Source organism: Heterodontus francisci, chromosome 34, assembly GCF_036365525.1.
Source record: "Heterodontus francisci isolate sHetFra1 chromosome 34, sHetFra1.hap1, whole genome shotgun sequence".
Lineage (NCBI taxonomy): Eukaryota > Metazoa > Chordata > Chondrichthyes > Heterodontiformes > Heterodontidae > Heterodontus > Heterodontus francisci.
The window spans coordinates 9532081-9551684 of record NC_090404.1 but is presented as its reverse complement, the minus strand read 5'-3'; the positions used below and the strand labels follow the sequence as shown (position 1 = coordinate 9551684).

Below are 19604 nucleotides of genomic sequence, written 5' to 3'. Positions count from 1 at the left end.
TCCTGCAATCGCTCGTCCTCCAGCAGCCAGTTGTTAAAGTGCCAGTGCATGCACCCTGCCCGCATGCGGAGCGGAGTGGACTCCACCCACACCAGGTTGTGATCCAAGCACGGCACCAGCTGCATAGAGGCCGCCAAGACACAGGAGCCGTACGCCTGCGAAATGGACAGGCAGTCAATTCAGGATCCTCCTCCTCCAGACCTCCAGTTATATGCACTTGAGTCACAGAATCACAGAATAATACAGCGCAGAAGAGGCCCTTCGGCCCATCGAGTCTGCACTGATGCATTAAAGACACCTGACCATTTGCCAGCACTTGGCCCATAGCCTTGAATGTTCTGACGTGCCAAGTGCTCATTTTTAAAGGATGTGAGGCAACCAGCCTCCACCACCCTCCCAGGCAGTGCATTCTAAACTGTCACCACCCTCTGGGTAAAAAAGTTCTTCCTCAAATCCCCCTTAAACTCCTGCCCCTCACCTTAAACTTGTGTCCCCTAGTAACAGTGGCGGCGCAGTGGTTAGCACCGCAGCCTCACAGCTCCTGCGACCCGGGTTCAATTCTGGGTACTGCCTGTGTGGAGTTTGCAAGTTCTCCCTGTGTCTGCGTGGGTTTTCTCCGGGTGCTCCGGTTTCCTCCCACAAGCCAAAAGACTTGCAGGTTGGTAGGTAAATTGGCCATTATAAATTGCCACTAGTATAGGTAGGTGGTAGGGAAATATAGGGACAGGTGGGGATGTGGTAGGAATATGGGACTAGTGTAGGATTAGTATAAATGGGTGGTTGATGGTTGGCACAGACTCGGTGGGTCGAAGAGCCTGTTTCAGTGCTGTATCTCTAAACTAAACTAAACTAACTGGCCCTTCAACTAAGGGGAACAGCTGCTCCCTATCCACCCTGTCCATGCCCCACATAATCTTGCACACCTCAATCAGGTCACCCCTCAATCTTCTGTGCTCCAACAAAAACAACCCAAGCCTATCCAACCTCTCTTCATTGCTTAAATGTTCCATCCCAGGCAACATCCTGGTGAATCGCCTCTGCACCCCCTCCAGTGCAATCACATCCTTCCTATAATGTGGCGACTAGAATTACACACAGTCCTCCAGCTGTGGCCTTACCAAAGTTCTATACAACTCCAACATTACCTCCCTGCTTTTGTAATCTATGCCTCGATTGATAAAGGCAAGTGTCCCATATGCCTTTTTCACCACCCTATTAACCTGCTCTTCTGCCTTCAGAGATCTATTGACAAACACACCAAGGTCCCTTTGTTCCTCGGAACTTCCCAGTGTCAGGCCATTCATTGAATACTTCAATGCCACATTACTCCTTCCAAAGTATATCACCTCACACTTTTAAGCATTAAATTCCATCTGCCAGGATGGAGATTCTGCCTGACGTCCACCAAGTCGAAGGAGCTGTTCAGTTCCCTCAACTTCTCCACCAATGCTTGGCCACGCTGGGAACCAAAGCGATCCCTTACCTCGAGGGTACAGTTAAAATCCCCCCGAGGATGGTGCACTCACCGCTATTGATAGAGCTCGAGAGAGGACACTTTATTAAAGCTGTGCCAGCTGGTCTCAGCTCCATCATGATCCCGTCCCCAGGATCGATGGCAGAAGAGTCCTCCCTGGGTTCTTCGAGGGAAACTGGGCTTATGGGTGCCAGTGGTTCAGGACCCCCCTCCACCTCCTTCCCCAGGCTAGTGAGTGGCCCAGGAGAGACAATTGTTCCCGACTCCGGAAAACCAGCCAGATCTGGGATCGGAGGCAGAGAGAGGAGGCCCTCTCCCACCTTGCCAGTGCCCACAGGGCCAGCAGACAAGGCACAATGGAAATCAGCCTCTGGGTCAGGTACATCCCGGGCAGCAGTAATTGTTGTCTCGCCCCACCCAGGACACCCGATCCAGCGGCAGATGGAGTGTTTTCTCCCGGTGGGTCCACAGGCTCCCCCACCATGGGCAGGCCCCCTCCCTGGGAGTTGCCAAATTTACAGGGGCTTCTCTCCCTCCTCCGTCCCAATGGATTGAAGGTTCCCGCCGAGGGCTCGAGGCCCTGATGGTGCTGGTGGCGGGGGTGCACGAGGACCCGCACCAGGGGATGGAGCACGTAATTCAGGGTCCTCTTCAGAGGAGGGGGCGACTCCTCCTCTTGTTCTGGGAGGGGTGCTGGAACTCAGAGACCTTCGTGGGTGGAACAGTCTCTGTCCCAACCCCCGCACCCTCCTTCAGCCCTGGTGTCCCAGGCCCAAGCTCAGCCACGGGGCAGGTGGGCTCCCCGGGATCCGGCTCTGGGATGAGCTCGGGCCCAGGTTGTTCCTGAAAAAATGTGACATCTCCACTGATACGTGGGAATCTCTGGCCTGAGACCGCCCAAAATGGAGAAGAAGCATCTGCGAAGATGGCAGCCAGCTCAAACAACACCGACATGCCCGGGCAGTGACCAAGTGCAAACAGCGGAAGGAGCTGCGGAATTTCCAGCATCCCATTCACACGCCTCACCAAACACCACCCGCCCCATCTGTGGCAGTGCATGGATCCGGAATTGGACTATTCAGTCATCTAAGGACCCACAACCCTGGAGCAGAAGAAAGTCATCCTCGTTCCCAAGGGACTGCCTAAGAAGATGTGACTGAAATATTACACTAACATGGTTGACTATTGACTGCCCCTGAAGTGGCCGAACGAGCCACTCAGTCGTATGAAACCGGTTCAAGGAGGCGGCCGCCCATCACCAGCACCTTCTCACGGGGCGACTAGGGACAGGGTAATAAATACCAGCTTTACCAGCGATGCCCACATCCCAAGAATGAATTAGTAAAAACTTGCAGCCAGTCCTTTCCTCAAAGGGACTGGTGGAAAATCTGAAGCCCACCCACTGGAGACACCAAAACCCATCCAAGCTCAGTAATTATCAACCAGGTTTTCTCGCACCCATTGCCTCCCCCTCAAAGGCTGTGACATTAAAATCCCCGTGTTTTGGGTGGCCCCAGTCAGAGTGGTGTCCTCCCCAGGAGAGAGGCCTGCCGGCTGCCGCCTCCCACTCGAGCCCCAGGCTCTCTCCGCGGCCTTGCTCCTGGCCGCTCACCTGCGCCGGCGCTCAGGCTGCTCAGCTCGAGCTCGAAGGCCCACCTGCGCCGGCGCGCGCCGTTACCAAGCCCCGCCCCCGCAGCCATGGCAACACCAGCGACCGTTAACCGTTTCCCGTTCAAATGTTGAGAAGTGAATTTCCTCCATTCACAAAACAGGAACCCAGCGCGCAGGCGCACCGCTGCATTTATCTGAAGCATGCGCAGTGTTACTTTGCTCGGAATAGAAACGGTGCATCGATTTTGATGAAGGGTCACTGACGTGAAACGTTAATTTTGTTTGTCTCTCTTTCTCCACAGATGCTGCCAGACCTGCTGAGTATTTTCAGCACTTTCTGCTTTTATTTCAGATTTCTAGCATCTGCAGTACTTGCTTTTACATTGATCTGAGCTATGCGAGTGCTGGATGCGCTTTTGCAGCGGGTGAGAGTCGGCGGGGTGCAGGGGAGGAATGAATCACTGAATCACCAGCGGGTGGGACTTTTAAAACGCCTGGTGTAGGCCGCAAACCCGGAATAAGGACCTTCAGGCCCTGCCATTTGCAGCTGCGGGGTCTTATTCCCGGAAACAGGCCAACCGCCGCCATCTTGGGGAGCAGAGCGCATGCGTGGCCATCCTGGTGACGACGCAGAGTGGGCGGGGCTTCAGGGTCCCAGTGACCAGGAGCGAAAATCATTGACTCATTGATTTGATTCTCACTCTGCAACACAGGGGCTGGAGAACTGAACCCAGTCAGAGTGGAGGGAGGGAGAAAACTGGCAGTGGAGGAAAGAAATGGTGCGATGGGTTTGGATTTCAGCACAAGGAGGAGGGAGAGTGTGTGGGACGGGGATTTACAGCTTTGGGGGAACAGTAGAGGGAAAAATGTTCCATAGAAACTAGAATTGTCTGTTCAGAATTTCTATCCTGTACTGACAGTGATGACTTCTGTAAACTCCTTTTACAGGATATTCAAATGGGAGGATTTGCAGACAGGAAACTGAAACCAAACATTACATCATGATCTGATGGAGTCATATGAATTGAGTGACTCTTATCAGGATCTAAATATCATCAGCCTTTGAATGTCAAAGGAGAAATGTATGTTCTGTCTGTGGGAAAAAAATTTCAATCATTCATGTGACTGGCAAAGCACTGAGATACACGGACGCCCGAGTGAGAGTGATCCAGTGCACTGTGGAAAAAGCTTTAACCAGTTACATTGCTGAAAAAAATTCCACCATTCACAGTGGTGAGAAACTGTACCCATCTTTCGTGTGTGAACGAGACTTCAACTGATCATCCAACATGGAGCAACACAAGGACACCCACGTCACGGAGAAACTGTGGAAATGTGGGGACTGTGGGAAGGGTTTTAGTTGCCTGTCTGAGCTGGGATCTCATCGTCACAGTCACATTGGGGAGAGGCCGTTCACCTGCTCAGAGTGTGGGAAGGGATTCACTTCATCATTCCACCTGCGAAGGCACCAGTATATTCACTACAGGGAGTGGCCGTTCACCTGCTCCATTTGTGGAAAGGGATTTAATCAATCATCCTCGCTGCTGACACACCAGCGAGTTCACACTGGGGAGAGACCGTTCACCTGCTCTGTCTGTGGAAAGAGATTCACTTGCTCATCCCACCTGCTGACACACCAGCGAGTTCACACTGGGGAGAGACCATTCACCTGCTCTGTCTGTGAGAAGCGATTCACTTGCTCATCCCACCTGCTGACACACGAGCGAGTTCACACTGGGGAGAGACCGTTTACTTGCTCCGTGTGTGGGAAGGGATTCACTCAGTCATCCACCCTGCAGAGACACCAGCGACTTCACAAATGACTGCAGGCGTTGGATTCTACTGTTATTGTTGCTGTTAATCACATCCAAGACTGAACCTGTTCATTCTGCTAGTTGGAGTTTGTGTCTGCTGATGATAACCCCGATAACTGGGTTTGAGTTTAATATTCTGGATAAATGTCAAATAAATATTGATTTCTTCAAGGCGGGGGAACTAATTGATCCACCAGGATTGAATGGTGGAGCAGGCTCAATGGGCTGAAGGGCCTACATCAGTTCTAATGTATTTTCTCCCCAGACTTCCCCAACTCTCTAACTCTGCTCAAGTGCTGATTTCCTTTTGCACTGCCTTCTCCCCAGTTCTGCCATGACTTTCCATTCATCAGCAGTGTTTGAGTCCAAGTTTATTAGGGGCATTGGAACAGGAATCGGCCATTTAGCCCCTCGAGCCTGTTCTGCTGTTCAATGAGATCATGGCTGATCTGTAACCTAACTCCGTGTACCCAGATATTATTTTAATACCAGCTTCCTCAATCTGTTGTATTGTGATTTTAAAAACAACTGTCATCTACATTGCACCATTTAAGGTAGGAAAGTGTCCGAAGGTGCATTACAGAACAAAAATTGTCACGGAGCTAAATAGGAGGGCTGACTAAAAGCTTGGTCAAAGATGTAGGTTTTTAGGAGGGTCTTAAAGGAGGAGAGATGTGGACTGCGAGAGAGATATAGGGAGGGAATTCCAGAGCTTAGGGTTGATGACTGAAGGCTCAGGCAATGGGACAGAGAGAGTGAGGGATGTGTAGAGGCCAGAGTTGGAGGAATGCAGAGTTCTCTGAGGGTTGTAGGGCTGGAGGAGGTTACTGATATAGGGAGGGGTGAGGCCTTGAAGGGATTTGAACCCGAGATTAGAATTCTAAAATGGAGTCATTGGTGGGCCTGGAGCCATTGTAGGTCAGTGAGCACAGTAGTGATGGATGAGTGGGACTTTGTGATGGTTGGGGTAAAAGGCAGCAGAGTTTGGATGAGCTCAAGTTTAAGCAGGGTGGAGGTCAGTCAGAAGAGCATTAGAATAGACAAGCAGGCTGACAATACTGAAACACTGGAGGGGTCAAGAGAGGTGGTGGTGAGGTAGAGATGGGTGTCATCAGTGTACATGTGGAACCTGATGTCATGTCTTCGGATGATGGCACCAAGGGGGCAGTAGATAGATGAGGGATAGAAGGGGCCATTGATCGATCCTTGGGAAACACCAAAGGTAACAGAATGAGAAGTGGAGCCAGGTGAGGTCAGTCCCACTCAGCTGGACAGTGGAGGAGAAGCGTTGGGAATGGTTGACTGGGAGGTCAGGAAGAACGAGGAAGGATGGTGTCCCACAGTCACAGAGGATCTCCTTTGTGGCATGGATTCGAGCTGTTTCAGTGCTGTGGCAGGGTTGCAAACCTGATTGGAAAGGTTCAAACATGGAGTTACAGGAAAGGTGGGCACGGATTTCGGAGGAATAAAGACATTCAGTGACTTTGGAGAGCAATGAGAGGTTGAAGATGAGCTGGTAGTTTACAAAGGCAGAGGGGTTGAGGGTGGAGGTTTTGAGGAGGTGGGTGATAGTTTTAAAAGGGAGCAGGAAATATTTGAGGGAAGGGAATTGTTTACAATGTCAGTTAACACGAAGACCAGGAAGGGAAGTTGGTTGATCAGTTTAGTGGGAATGGGGGTGAGAGAGAAGGAGGTGGGTCTAATGGATAAGATGAGCTTGGAGAGGACATAATGGGAGAGAAACTAGATAAAGACACAGGTTCAGGGCGAGGGAAGAGGGAACCTCAGGGGATGTTTGTCTTGGAGGAGAAGAGGAGGATGCAGCTGAATGGATGGTCTCAGTGTTAGTGACAAAGAAATCCATGATCTCCTTACACTTGTTTGAGGTCAGGTGAGAGAGGTTTAAGGAGACTGTGGTGGAGAAATGAAGCTGGGGTTATCTTTGCTTTCAAGAATGATCCTGAAATAGTGAGCAGTTTTGGCAGAGGAGAGCCAGGCCAGATAGAGCTTGATGTGTGGTGCAGCTGGCTCTGGTAATGAATGGCTAAACCAGTCGTGGGCCAGTTTAGTTTAGTTTAGTTTAGAGATACAGCACTGAAACAGGCCCTTCGGCCCACCGAGTCTGTGCCGACCATCAAACACCCATTTATACTAATCCTACACTGATCCCATATTCCTACCACATCCCCACCTGTTCCTATATTTCCCTACCACCTACCTATACTAGGGGCAATTTATAATGGCCAATTTACCTATCAACCTGCAAGTCTTTTGGCAGGTTGTTTTGGCAAGTTATGTTCAAATCTGAGTTCCTTAGACTTGAGGAAGTGAAGATGGAGGAGTGACAAGGGTGGAAGAGAGTCAGGGTTTTACTGAGGGAAAAGACATCAGAGGCTGAGAGAGTGATTGAGCAGATCGCCAGTTACAGAAGTATTGTAACAAATGGACGGCCAATGGCGAGACAGTTGAGTGTTTGAAAGAGCAGTTGTGAGTGACTTGGGAAGAGTTTTTTCCAGGGTGGACACAGAAGGAAGGGGAATGTGAATGATGAGAGATACAAGGAAGTGAACAGAGAGGGCCTTGCCTGTGATTAAGAGAATGACCAGGTTGAGGTGATACTTGGGGTTTTCTGCTTTTCACTAAGTATCCCATGGATTTTTTCAAAGGAAAATCGATGTATTTGAATAAACCCCAAAGTGGCCAAAATAAACACTGAAAATCATCAGAATTTAATACTGAAAATGTTACTGATACTCAACTGAGCCTGCAGTCATTTTACCTTTGTGTTTTTTCTCAATGTTGGTTTCAGCATTCTGGATATCATTAGGTGTATAACAGTGTGGCCTTTCATGAGGACTGAACATCGGATTTAGGAGATAGTAACTGGAACTTGACTGAAATAATTGGACATAGATCAATGGCCTCAGTTGTACAGAATGTGGTTGCTTTAAAGGCAATAATATTGCAGTTGTATCCAGCAGTAGTTGAACTGCCCTGTACACCACATCCAGACCCGGAGATTCCTCGGGATTTTCACAGAGAGACATGCAGTCTGGGCACAAACAATTTACGAAGCTTAAAACATTGTGTAGACTTGGATGGAAGTGAGATTGTGCTGACGAGAGGAAACTCCAGGCCCGAGTCTCAGACTGCACTCTGGAGATAAGCTGGGTATTTTTATAACCCCATCACTGATGTCACTTCCAGCTTGTAAAGTGAGAATCAGAACCCACTGAACTGAAATTGAATGTTTTTAATGTAAGATTTGCTTTTTCTGATTATTGGAGTGGTGAATGGTTGTGATTGTTTACAATCAAATATCAAATTGAACTGGTTTTCCTTTCATGTCAAAGTGACCAACTGGAAGTTAGAAGTGGTTTGTTAATAGGAAAGAGAAGAATTCTGCAGGGGTCTCGTCTGGGACCCTGGTGTTTGTACAATTCATTTGAAATAGAGAAATACAGAACAGGGGGCTTCTAGTTATCTGAAATTGACTGATTGGAGCAAACTGGAGTGAGGGGACCAGCATAAGGGGGATCATGGTCATTTTGGTCAAATGAATTATTTTCTTTCAAATTCACACTGTCAGTCCTTAATTTCTCTTGAGATGTCCTGTTACCTGCTGCTCCATTTATTGGGCCTTTTCTCTTTTCTAACTTTAGATTGTTTCAGTTCAGTTACTCCCAGCTCCCCATACTTTCCAAAGTACCTCTCCTCATTTTGTGGTGACCAGAACTGGATGCAATACTCCGGTTGTGGCCTAACCAGAGCTTTGTAAAGGTTCAACATCACTTACCTGCTTTTGTACTCAATGCCTCTATTTATGAAGTCCAAGATCTCATATGCTTTGCGAACTACTCAATATGTCCTGCCACCTTTAAGGATCGATGCACATGCACCCCCAGGTCCCTCTGTTCCTGCACATACTTTAGAGCCATAATGTCTATATTGTCTCACCTTATTCCTTCTGCCAAAATGCATCATCTCACACTTGTCTGTATTAAATTCCATCTGTCACTTGTCTGCCCATTCTGCTAGCCTATCTAATCCTGTTTCAGGCAGTTCGTATCGTCCTCACTGTTTGCCACTCCTCCAAATTTATTATCATCAGCAAATTTTGAAGTTCTACTCTGTATTCCAAGATCCAAGTCATTTATATATAGCAAAAAGATCAGTGGTCCCAGCACTGACCCTTGGGGAACATCATCCTCTAGTCTGAAAATCAGCCATTTACTACGACTCACTGTTTTCTGTCCTTGAGCCAATTTTTCATCCAACTGGACACCGACCCTCCTATTCCATGAGCCTCAATTTTGTTAACCAGCCTTTTATGTGGTCTTTTATCAAACTCTTCCTTAAAACCCATGTAAACAACATCCATTGCCTTCCCTTCATCAACCTTCCATTACTTCATCAAAGAATTGAATTAGATTAGCCAAGGATGACCTGCCTTTTATGAATCCATGCTGGATATCATTCATTAACCCAAACCTCTCCAAGTGCCTGTTGATTTTTAACTGATTATTGTTCCGAAAATCTTACCCACCACGGATGCTAAACTAACTGGCCCGTAGTTGCTAGGACTGCCCTTACACCTTTCTTGAATAAGGGTGTCACATTTGCCACTCTCTAATCCTCTGGCACCTCCCCCATATCCAGGGAAGATTGGAAGATGACGGTAAGCCCTTCCTCTGACTCCACTCCCACTTCTTTTAGCAACCTGGAATGCAAGCCATCCAGAACAGATAACTTACCTACCCTAAGCATAGTCAGCCTTTCCAGTACCTCCTCCCACTCAATTTTTACTCTATCTATTGCCTCTCTCCACTTCTACTGGCATTTTGCCAGCATCCTTTTCTTTAGTAAACACCAATAGAAAGTACTCATTTAAGTATTCTAGCCTTGCCCTGTGCCTCTATGCATATATTATCTTCTTTGTCCCTAATAGGTCCCACTAAACCTCTTACTACCCACTTACTATTTACATGCCGGGAGAAGATGTTTGGAAGCTATTCTGTCTGAAGTGCAGAATCAATGTCAGTGTAATAGAAAATGAGACCATGATAGGCAGAGAGAGACAGACAGAGACAGACAGAGAGAGAGAGGGAGAATGAAAAACAGACACCCAGAGAGGGAGAAAGCGACAGACTGACAGTGAGAGACAGAGTGAATTTTGAAAGTTGAGATTGATTTTTTTGTTGTTTTTGTGTAAGGTCATTAAAGGATATGGAACCAAACCGGGTAAATGTGGTTGAGATACAGATCAGTCATGAGGTAAGTGAATGGTGGAACAGGCTGGAGGGGCTGAATGGCCTCCTCCTGCTCAGGTGTTCCTCTATTTTTCAGGATCACCGAGACTGATGTCCTGAGGTTCCTCTCACAATACCGGGGCCGCCTTTATCTGATAGTTATGGATCAAGGGTATTCAAGATTGTCTAGACAGGACAACAACCTCCCCTTCATAGATACATGACACTGACTGTGAGGTGATGGTGAGCCCGGGCAGGTCAATGGATGAACACAGTGTGTGTGGTCATTGTCTGATAATCCTCCCACACACATCAATAAAACAGAGAATTCCTGGAAACATACTGCAGGAGTGAAATAAGGCCCTTCAATTAAACATGAAACTTAATTTGGATCAGATCAGATCTGGGATTGTCTTTGTCACACATGGATGTCAAGATGATCCATGTTACCGGGGCTGATGGAGCTGGACAGGGCCTGATACAGCACTGACAGGACAGGACATTCCCACTAGGAGGTGATATAAAGCCGAATTAACACTCGTGTATCATTTTCATTGTTTAATTAATTTTACAATGAGACTCAGTGGATATTTCCTGTCGGGTTACCTTTCAGCTGAAGGGATGATAGAAGTTTTCACACTGAAGAGCGGCTGGGGCACATTTCTTACAGACCTCGGGATTGACCCACACGAGGACTTTGGTGTCAGAGCTGTCACAGCTGCTCCCACTGATTGCAGGCAGGAAGTGCTTCCCAAATTGCCCAGCCAATCCCAGTTTTTTTTTCTTTTATAAGATGGCCTTTATACCCCAGGCCCCTTTTATATATTTTATGTCGAGGGAGCCTTTATTCCTCAGGCCCCCTTTATATACATATTTAAATTTTTAAAGTAACTTTATTAAAGACAGATAAATAAACAAAAAACCAATAAACCAAATAAACAAAAAATGGTCAGAGACCGACGAAGAGATCCTCCTCCCGGCGCACGCCCCTCCGCACCAGGTGCCCAAAGATCAGGAGCGTGAGACTGAAGTGCAGCCAGAACTTGAGGAGCAGCCCCTTCAGATACTCAAAGAGAGGCTGCAACCTTGCACACTCCATATATGCATGGAACACGGACTCATCCAGGCCGCAGAAAATACAGGCGGCCTGGGAGTCCGTGAACCTGCTTAAAAGTCTATTGCACATGACTGCCCTGTGCAACACCCTCCACCCCAGGTCCCTGATGTAAAGGGGGAGGACTCCCGCGTAGAGAGACCTCCATCGGGGTTTCCCCTCGCCGCCAGATGGCAACGCGGACTGCCAGGGCATGTCCAGCCGGCTGACGAGGGCGAGGAAGTGGAGAGTGTGCAGGAGCATACCTGTCCTGGGAGTGTTTGATGGGGACAGTGTGGAGGGAGCATTACTCTGTATCAAACCCGTGCTCTACCTGCCCTGGGAGTGTTTGATGGGGATAGTGTAGAGGGAGCTTTACTCTGTATCTAACCTGTGCTGTACCTGCCCTGGGAGTATTTGATGGGGACAGTGTAGAGGGAGCTTTACTCTGTACCTAACCCGTTTTTTTTTTCTTTTTTTCCCCCTTTTTTTTTAGTGTAGAGGGAGCTTTACTCAGTATCTAACCCTCGTTTTTTTTTAAGGTGGCCTTTATACCCCAGGCCCCTTTTATATTCTTCATGTCGAGGGGGCCTTTATTGCTCAGGCCCCCTTTATATACATACTTATATTTTTAAAATAACTTTATTAAAAACAGAAATAAACAAAAACTCAAATTAAAATGCCATTCTCGGCGTCGACAATGCGCTCCAGTCCCTGCGGTGCCCACTGGTTGCGGAAGGCCTCAAGCGTACCGGCGGACACTGCATTGTACCTAACCCGTGCTGTACCTGCCCTGGGAGTGTTTGATAGTGCAGTGAAGAGGGAGATTTACACTGTACCTAACCCTGTGCTGTATCTGCCCTGGGAGTGTTTGATGGTGCAATGAAGAGGGAGATTTACACTGTATTTAGTGTGTGTTGGATCTGCCCTAGGTGTTTTCCACATCAAAAACGTTCCTTTGAACATTCTGAACGTGGGAAATTCTTTAGAAGTTCAAAGCAGCTGATGCATGATCAGTGCATTCTCCGAGTGGAGAGAGACTGTTTAATATACTGTGTGTGGGAAGAAATTAACCCCAATTGTTGAGATACCACTGAGTTCACCTGTGACTGCAGGACTTGGATTCTGCTGTTATTAATCACATTCGGGACTGGAGCATAGCAGAGGGCCCTTGAACATGTGTTTCTGTGTGAATTTGTCATTAATTTCATTTCAATAGGATCACAGACAATTATTTTCTAATCACTGACTGGGTCTTTCGATGATGAAGCTGTTACCCAGCATTCCCCACTGAAGTGAATGTGCCCTAAGGAAGTTACGTTAAACTTATACAGAACATTGGTCGCCTCAAGTGGAGCATTGCGTTCAGTTCTGGATGCCAGACGTTAGGAAAGATGTGAAGGCAATTGAGAGAGTACAGAAAAGAATCACACGAATGGTTCCAAGGATGAGGAACTTCAGTTATGAAGATAGATTGGAGAAGTTAGGACTGTTTTCCTTGGAGAAGAGAAGACTGAGAGGTGATTTGATAGAGGTATTCAAAATCATGAGGGGTCTGGACAGAGTAGATAGGGAGAAACTGTTCCCACTCATGAAAGGATTGAGAACAAGAGGGCACAGATTTAAGGTAATTGGTAAAAGAAGCAAAAGTGACATGAAGAAAAATTTGTTCACGCAGCGAGTGGTTAAGGTCTGGAATGCGCTGCCTGAGAATGGTGGAGGCAGGTTCAATTGAGGCGTTCAAAAGGGAATTAGACTGTTATCGGAAAAGGAAGAATGTGCAGGGTTATGGGGAAAAGGCAGGGGAATGACATTATGTGAATTGCTCTTTTGGAGAGCTGGTGCAGACATGATGGGCCGAATGACCTCCTTCTGCACTGTAACCATTCTGTGATTCTGTGAGATTCAGGGGAATGGTTCCAATTTGAGAAACTTCAGTTACGTAGATAGATTGGAGAAGTTAGGACTGTTTTCCTTGGAGAAGAGAAGGCTGAGAGGAGATTTGATAGAGGTATTCAAAATCAAGAGGGGTCTGAAGAGAGTAGGTAGAGAGAAACTGTTCCCATTGGTGGAAGAATCGAGAACAAAAGGACACAGATTTAAGGTAATTGGCAAAAGGTGCAATGGTGACATGAGGAAAATCGTTTTCACGCAGCGAGTGGATAGGAGCTGGAATGCACTGGCTGAGAGTGTGGTGGAGGTAGGTTTAATTGAGGCATTCAAGAGGGAATTGGTTTAGAATCTGAAAAGGAAGAATGTGCAGGACCACAGGGAGAAGGCAGGGAATGGAACTAGGTAAACTTCAGAGAGCCAGTGCACACGTGACGGGCTGAATGGCCTCCTTCAGTGCCGTAACAATTCTGTGATTCTGGGTCATGTATTTTCAGTTATCCTGGTGTCTAACACTCACTTCAGTAAAACAGGGAATTTCTGGCAACACGCTATAGGTCCTTTATCTGGAGATCAAATGTCAGTTGTAGAATTGTACCAGCAGTTAACAGAATCCCGTAAACTCCTCCATCTGATGCAGAATTTAACCAATTTATTTTCAATGGGTTTACTTTAAGTAAGCTAATTATTATCATAAATCGGTAGAATTATAGATAGATAGTTTACGACACTGAAAGACTCAGGACTGTCTTTGTAGAATATATATCACAATCATAAAACAGGAAGGGTGGCTCAACCGTGGCTTACAAAAGAAATTAGGGATAGTATTAGATCCAAGGAGGAGAAATATAAAATGGCCAGAACAAGCAGCAAACCTGAGAATTGGGAGAATTCAGTTTAGAATTCAGCAAAGGAGGACAAAGGGATTAAGAAGGGGAAAATAGAGTATGAGAGTAAGCTTGCAGAGAAAACAAAAAGTGACTGTAAAAGCCTCTATAGATATGTGAAGAGAAAAAGATTAGTGAAGACAAATGTGGGTCCCTTACAGTCAGAAACGGGGGAATTTATAATGGGGAACAAAGAAATGGCAAACAAATTAAATACGTACTTTGGTTCTGTCTTCACAACGGAGGACACAAATTACCTTCCAGAAATGTTGGGGAACACAGGGTCTAGTGAGAAGGAGGAACTGTATGAAATCAGTATTAGTAGGGAAATGGTGTTAGGGAAATTGATGGGATTGAAGGCCAATAAATCCCCAGGGCCTGATAATCTACATCCCAGAAAACTAAAGGAAGTGGCCCTAGAAATAGTTGATGCATTGCTGGTCATTTTTCAAAATTCTATAGACTCTGGAACAGTTCCAACAGATTGGAGAGTAGCTAATGTAACCCCACTATTTAAAAAAGGAGGTAGAGAGAAAACAGGGAATTATAGACCGCTTAGGCTGACATCAGTAGTGGGGAAAATGCTAGAGTCCATTCTAAAAGATGTAATAGCAGAGCACATGGAGATCAATGACAGGATCGGACAAAGTCAACATGGATTTACGAAAGGGAAATCATGCTTGACAAATCTACTGGAATTTTCTGAGGATGTAACTAGTAGAATAGATAAGTGAGAACCAGTGGATGTGGTGTATTTGGACTTTCAGAAAGCTTTCGATAAGGTCCCACATAAGAGATTAGCGTGCAAAATTAAAGCACACGGGATTGAGGGCTAAGGTACTGACATGGATAGAGAACTGATTGGCAGACAGGAAATAAAGAGTAGGAATAAACAGGTCTTTTTCCAAGTGGCAGGCAGTGACTAGTGGGGTACCGCAGGGATCAGTGCTAGGACCCCAGCTATTCACAATATATATTAATGATATAGATGAGGGAATTAAATGTAATATATCCAAGTTTGCAGACGATACAAAGCTGGGTGGAAGTGTGAGCTGTGAGAAGGATGCAGAAATGCTCCAGTGTGATTTGGACAGGTTGAGTGAGTGGACAAATACATGGCAGATGCAGTATAATGTGGACAAATGTGAGGTTATCCACTTTGGTGGCAAAACAGAAAGGCAGATTATTATCTGAATGGTGATAGATTGGGAAAGGGGGAGGTACAGCGAGACCTGGGTGTCTTTGTGCAACTGTCGCTGAAAGTAAGCATGCAGGTGCAACAGGCAGTTAAGACAAATAGTATGTTGGCCTTCATAGCGAGAGGATTCGAGTACAGGAGCAGGGATGTCTTGCTGCAATTATACAAGGCCTTGGTGAAACCACATCTGGAATATGGTATGCAGTTTTGGTCTCTGTATCTGAGGAAGGATGTTCTTGCTATGGAGTGAGTGCAGCGAAGGTTCACCAGACTGATTCCTAGGATGGCAGGACTGATGTATGAAGAGAGATTGGGTCGATTAGGCTTGTATTCGTGAGAGTTTAGTAGCATGAGAGGGGATCTCATAGAAACTTGCAAAATTCTAACAGGACTGGACAGACTCGATACAGGAAGGATGTTCCCGATGGCGGGGGAGTCCAGGACCAGGGGCCACAATCTAAGGGTAAGGGGTAAGCCATTTAGGACTGAGATGAGGAGGAAATTCTTCACCCAGAGAGTGATGAACCAGTGGAATTCTCTACCACGGAAAGCAGTTGAGGCCAAATCATTAAATATTCAAGAAAGAGTTAGATATAGTTCTTAGGGCTAAAGGGATCAAGGGATACGGGGAGAAAGCGGGAACAAGGTACTGAGTTAGATGATCAGCCATGATCGTATTGAATGGCTCAAAGGGCCAAGTGGATTACTCCTGCTCCTATTTTTCTATGTTTCTAATCATTTTCTGTGCTGTAACCATTCAGTGGTCACACCAGAGGAGCCCAGTGCGCAGGCGCGGGGCTGGACTGTATTTGGAGCATGCGCCAATATCACTTTGATCAGAGCTGTGCGAATGCTGGAGGCGCTTTTGCAGCGGGTGAGAGTCGGCGGGGCACAGGGGAGGAATGGAGCCAGCGTGAAGGCTTCAGAAATACCTGGTGTAGGTCGCAAGCCCCGAACAACAACCTCCAGGTCCCGCGTTTGCAGCTCCGGGAATTTTTCCCGTTTCTCGGCCCCAGGATAATAGCCGCCATTTTGGCCAAGCGGGGAGCAGAGCGCGTGCGCTTACTTCTGGTGACGTCACAGCGTGGGCGGGGCTTCTGAGTCCTAGTGACCTGGAGAGAAAACCTCACTGCACACAGGGGCTGGAGAACTGAACCCAGTCAGAGTAGAGGGAGGGAGATAACAGGCAGTGGAGGAAAGAAATGGTGCGATGGATTTAGATTTCAGCACATGGAGGAGGGAGAGTGTGTGGGACGGGGATTTACAGGTTTGGGGGAACAAGAGGAAAAAATTGGTGGAAGAATTGAGAATAAAAGGGCACAGATTTAAGGTGTACTAACCTACTGCCAGTGATAACTTTTGTAAACTCCTTTTACAGGGTATTAGAAGAGGAAGATTTGCAGACAGGAAATTTAAACCAAATCAGTGGTGAGAAACCATATACGTGTTCTTTGTGTGGCCGAGGCTTCAACTGATCATCCAACCTGGGGAGACATATGGACAACTGAACCATGGAGAAACCATGGAAGTGTGGGGATTGTGGGAAGCGTTTCAATTACCCGTCTGAGCTGGAAATTCATCGGTGCAGTCACACTGGGGAGAGGCCGTTCACCTGCTCCGTGTGTGAGAAGGGATTCACTCAGTCATCTGACCTGCTGAAACACCAGCGAGTTCACACAGGGGAGAGGCCGTTCACCTGCTCCGTCTGTGAGAAGGGATTCATTGATTCATCCCACCTGCGGGCGCACCAGCGAATTCACACAGGAGAGAGGCCGTTCACCTGCTCTGTGTGTGGGAAGGGATTTAGTCAATTGTCTGACCTTCTGGCACACCAGCGAGTTCACACTGGGGAGAGGCCATTCTCCTGCTCTGTGTGTGGGCAGGGATTTAAGCGATTGTCCAACCTTCTGACACACCAGCGAGTTCACACGGGGGAGAGGCCATTCACCTGCTCTGTGTGTGAGAAGGGATTCATTGATTCATCCAACCTGCGGTCACACCAGCGGGTTCACACCAGGGAGAGGCCATTCACCTGCTCTGTCTGTGGGCAGGGATTTAAGCGATCATCCAACCTTCTGACACATCAGCAAGTTCACACCGGGGAGAGGCCATTTTCCTGCTCCGTTTGTGGGCAGGGATTTAAGCGATCATCCAACCTTCTGACACACCAGCAAGTTCACACTGGGGACAGGCCGTTCACCTGCTCTGTGTGTGAGAAGGGATTCATTAATTCGTCCCTCCTGCTGAGACACCAGCGCATTCACACCGGGGAGAGGCCGTTTTCCTGCTCCATTTGTGGGCAGGGATTTAAGCGATCATCCAACCTTCTGACACACCAGCGAGTTCACACTGGGGAGAGGCCATTCACCTGCTCCGTGTGTGGGAAGGGATTTAATCATTCATCCAACCTTCTGACACACCAGCGAGTTCACACTGGGGAGAGACCGTTCACCTGCTCCGTGTGTGGGAAGGGATTCACTCAGTTATCCCACCTGCTGAGACACCAGCGAGTTCACAAGTGACTGCTGTTATTGTTGCTGTTAATCACATCCAGGACTGAACCATGTTTCTGATAGTTGGGGTTTGTTTCTGTTGATAATTAATTGATCAGCCAGGAACTAATAGAATGGTGCATCAGGCTTGATGGGCTGAATGGCCTACTCCAGTTCCTCTGAACTTTCTGCCCGGACTTCCCCCAATCTCTAACTCTGCTCAAGTGCTGGTTTCCTGTTGCACTGCTTTCTCCCCAATTGTCCTGTGACTTTCCATTCATCAGCTGTGTTTGAGTCCACGTTTATTAGGGACATTCGAACAGGAATCGGCCCTTTAGCCCCTCAAGCCTGTTCTGCCATTCAGTGAGATCATGGCTGATCTGCAACCTAACTCCGTGTACCCAGATATTATTTTAATACCAGCTTCCCCAGTCTGTTGTAATGTGATTTTAAAAACAACTGTCATCTACATTACACCTTTAAGGGAGGAAAATGTCCCAAAGTGCATCTCAGAAGCTTAAACTGACAAATCAGACAAAAAATTGACACTGAGCTAAAGAAGGGGATATTAGCAGGGCTGACTAAAATCTTAGTCAAAGACATAGGTTTTTAGGATGGTCTTAAAGGAGGAGAGATGTGGACTGGCAGAGAGCTATAAGGAGGGAATTCCAGAGCTCAGGGCCGATGACTGAAGGCACAGCCAATGGGACAGAGAGAGTGAGGGATGTGTAAGAGGCTAGAGTTGGAGGAATGCAGAGTTCTCTGAGGGTTGTACAGCTGGAGGAGGTTACAGATATAGGGAGGGGTGAGACCTTGAAGGGATTTGAACCCGAGATGAGAATTTTAAACTGAAGGCATTGGTGGACCTGGAGCTATTGTAGGTCAGTGAGCACAGTAGTGATGGATGAGTGGGACTTTGTGATGGTTGGGGTAAAAGGCAGCAGAGATTGGATGAGCTCAAGTTTAAGCAGGGTGGAGGTCAGTCAGAGAGCATTATAATAGACAAGTAGGCTGATAACACTGAAGCACTGGAGGGGTCAAGAGAGGTGGTGGTGAGGTAGAGATGGGTGTCTTCAGTGTACATGTGGAACCTGATGTCATGTCTTTGGATGATGGCACCAAGAGACAGCAGATAGATGAGGGATAGAAGGGACCATCGATAGATCCTTCGGAAACTCCAAAGGTAACTGGGTGAGAAGAGAAGCCATTGCTAGAGATTGTTTGGCTATGATTGGACAGGTCTGAGTGGAGCTGAGAGGTCAGTCCCACTCAGCTTGTAGTAAAATCCTTGTTTAATTAATATCTTGTAGTCCAGTTATGTGTAATTATCAAGTAATCGAATGATATTAATCGATTAACCATATATTATATTCTACTCAATTGTAATCAATGACGGACACTGTTCCCATGTGACTGCATCTTTATCTGTGAAGATGTAGCTGCATTCTTATCTGACAGGTGAAACATACCACATGCCCTAGGCCTACATGTAAAACTACAGTTTGTGGTTTAATCAGAGTTATTGCTGTGAAGACAGTCAAGGTTGAATAGTCCAGTGTCTGGAGCTGTGTCCGGACACAAACTCCCTAACCATTAAAACTTATCAGCTATACCTGATATATAAAACAACTGTCAGAGCCTTCGGCCTTGAGTTCTGTGTTTTAAATTAGTTAGTTCTTTTAATAAGGCATTCACTTGTTAATTGCACAGTCATGCCTTAAAAAGATGCAGTCATTTTCTTTCCAATTATAGAATAGCCCTTTAACATTTAACATCCGCAGCACTTAAAGCAGCCAGAAGTACTGCACAAAGAACAGCTAGGCGTTGCGCAAACGACTACTGGCAACGCCTATGCAGTCATATTCAGCTGGCCTCAGACACCGGAAACATCAGAGG

General features: G+C 47.0%; 1 protein-coding gene across 1 annotated transcript; it reads left to right on the top strand.

Moving 5' to 3' along the window:
• Positions 1-3315: 3315 nt before the first annotated feature.
• LOC137349025 (zinc finger protein 271-like) lies at positions 3316-19337 on the top strand. Its single transcript, XM_068014285.1, has 2 exons — positions 3316-4904; positions 16727-19337. Exons 1-2 carry the CDS (start codon positions 4375-4377, stop codon positions 17736-17738), a joined length of 1542 nt encoding a protein of 513 aa, XP_067870386.1. The 5' UTR covers positions 3316-4374; the 3' UTR covers positions 17739-19337.
• The last annotated feature ends 267 nt before the right edge of the window (positions 19338-19604 follow it).

Bases quoted from the DNA above. Each gene is read 5' to 3' on its own strand.
- LOC137349025 (XM_068014285.1), top strand. From the start codon at position 4,375: ATGGAGCAACACAAGGACACCCACGTCACGGAGAAACTGTGGAAATGT. The intron at 4,905-16,726 runs ATGACTGCAGGC...GGACAACTGAAC, and splicing joins AGACACCAGCGACTTCACAA to CATGGAGAAACCATGGAAGT.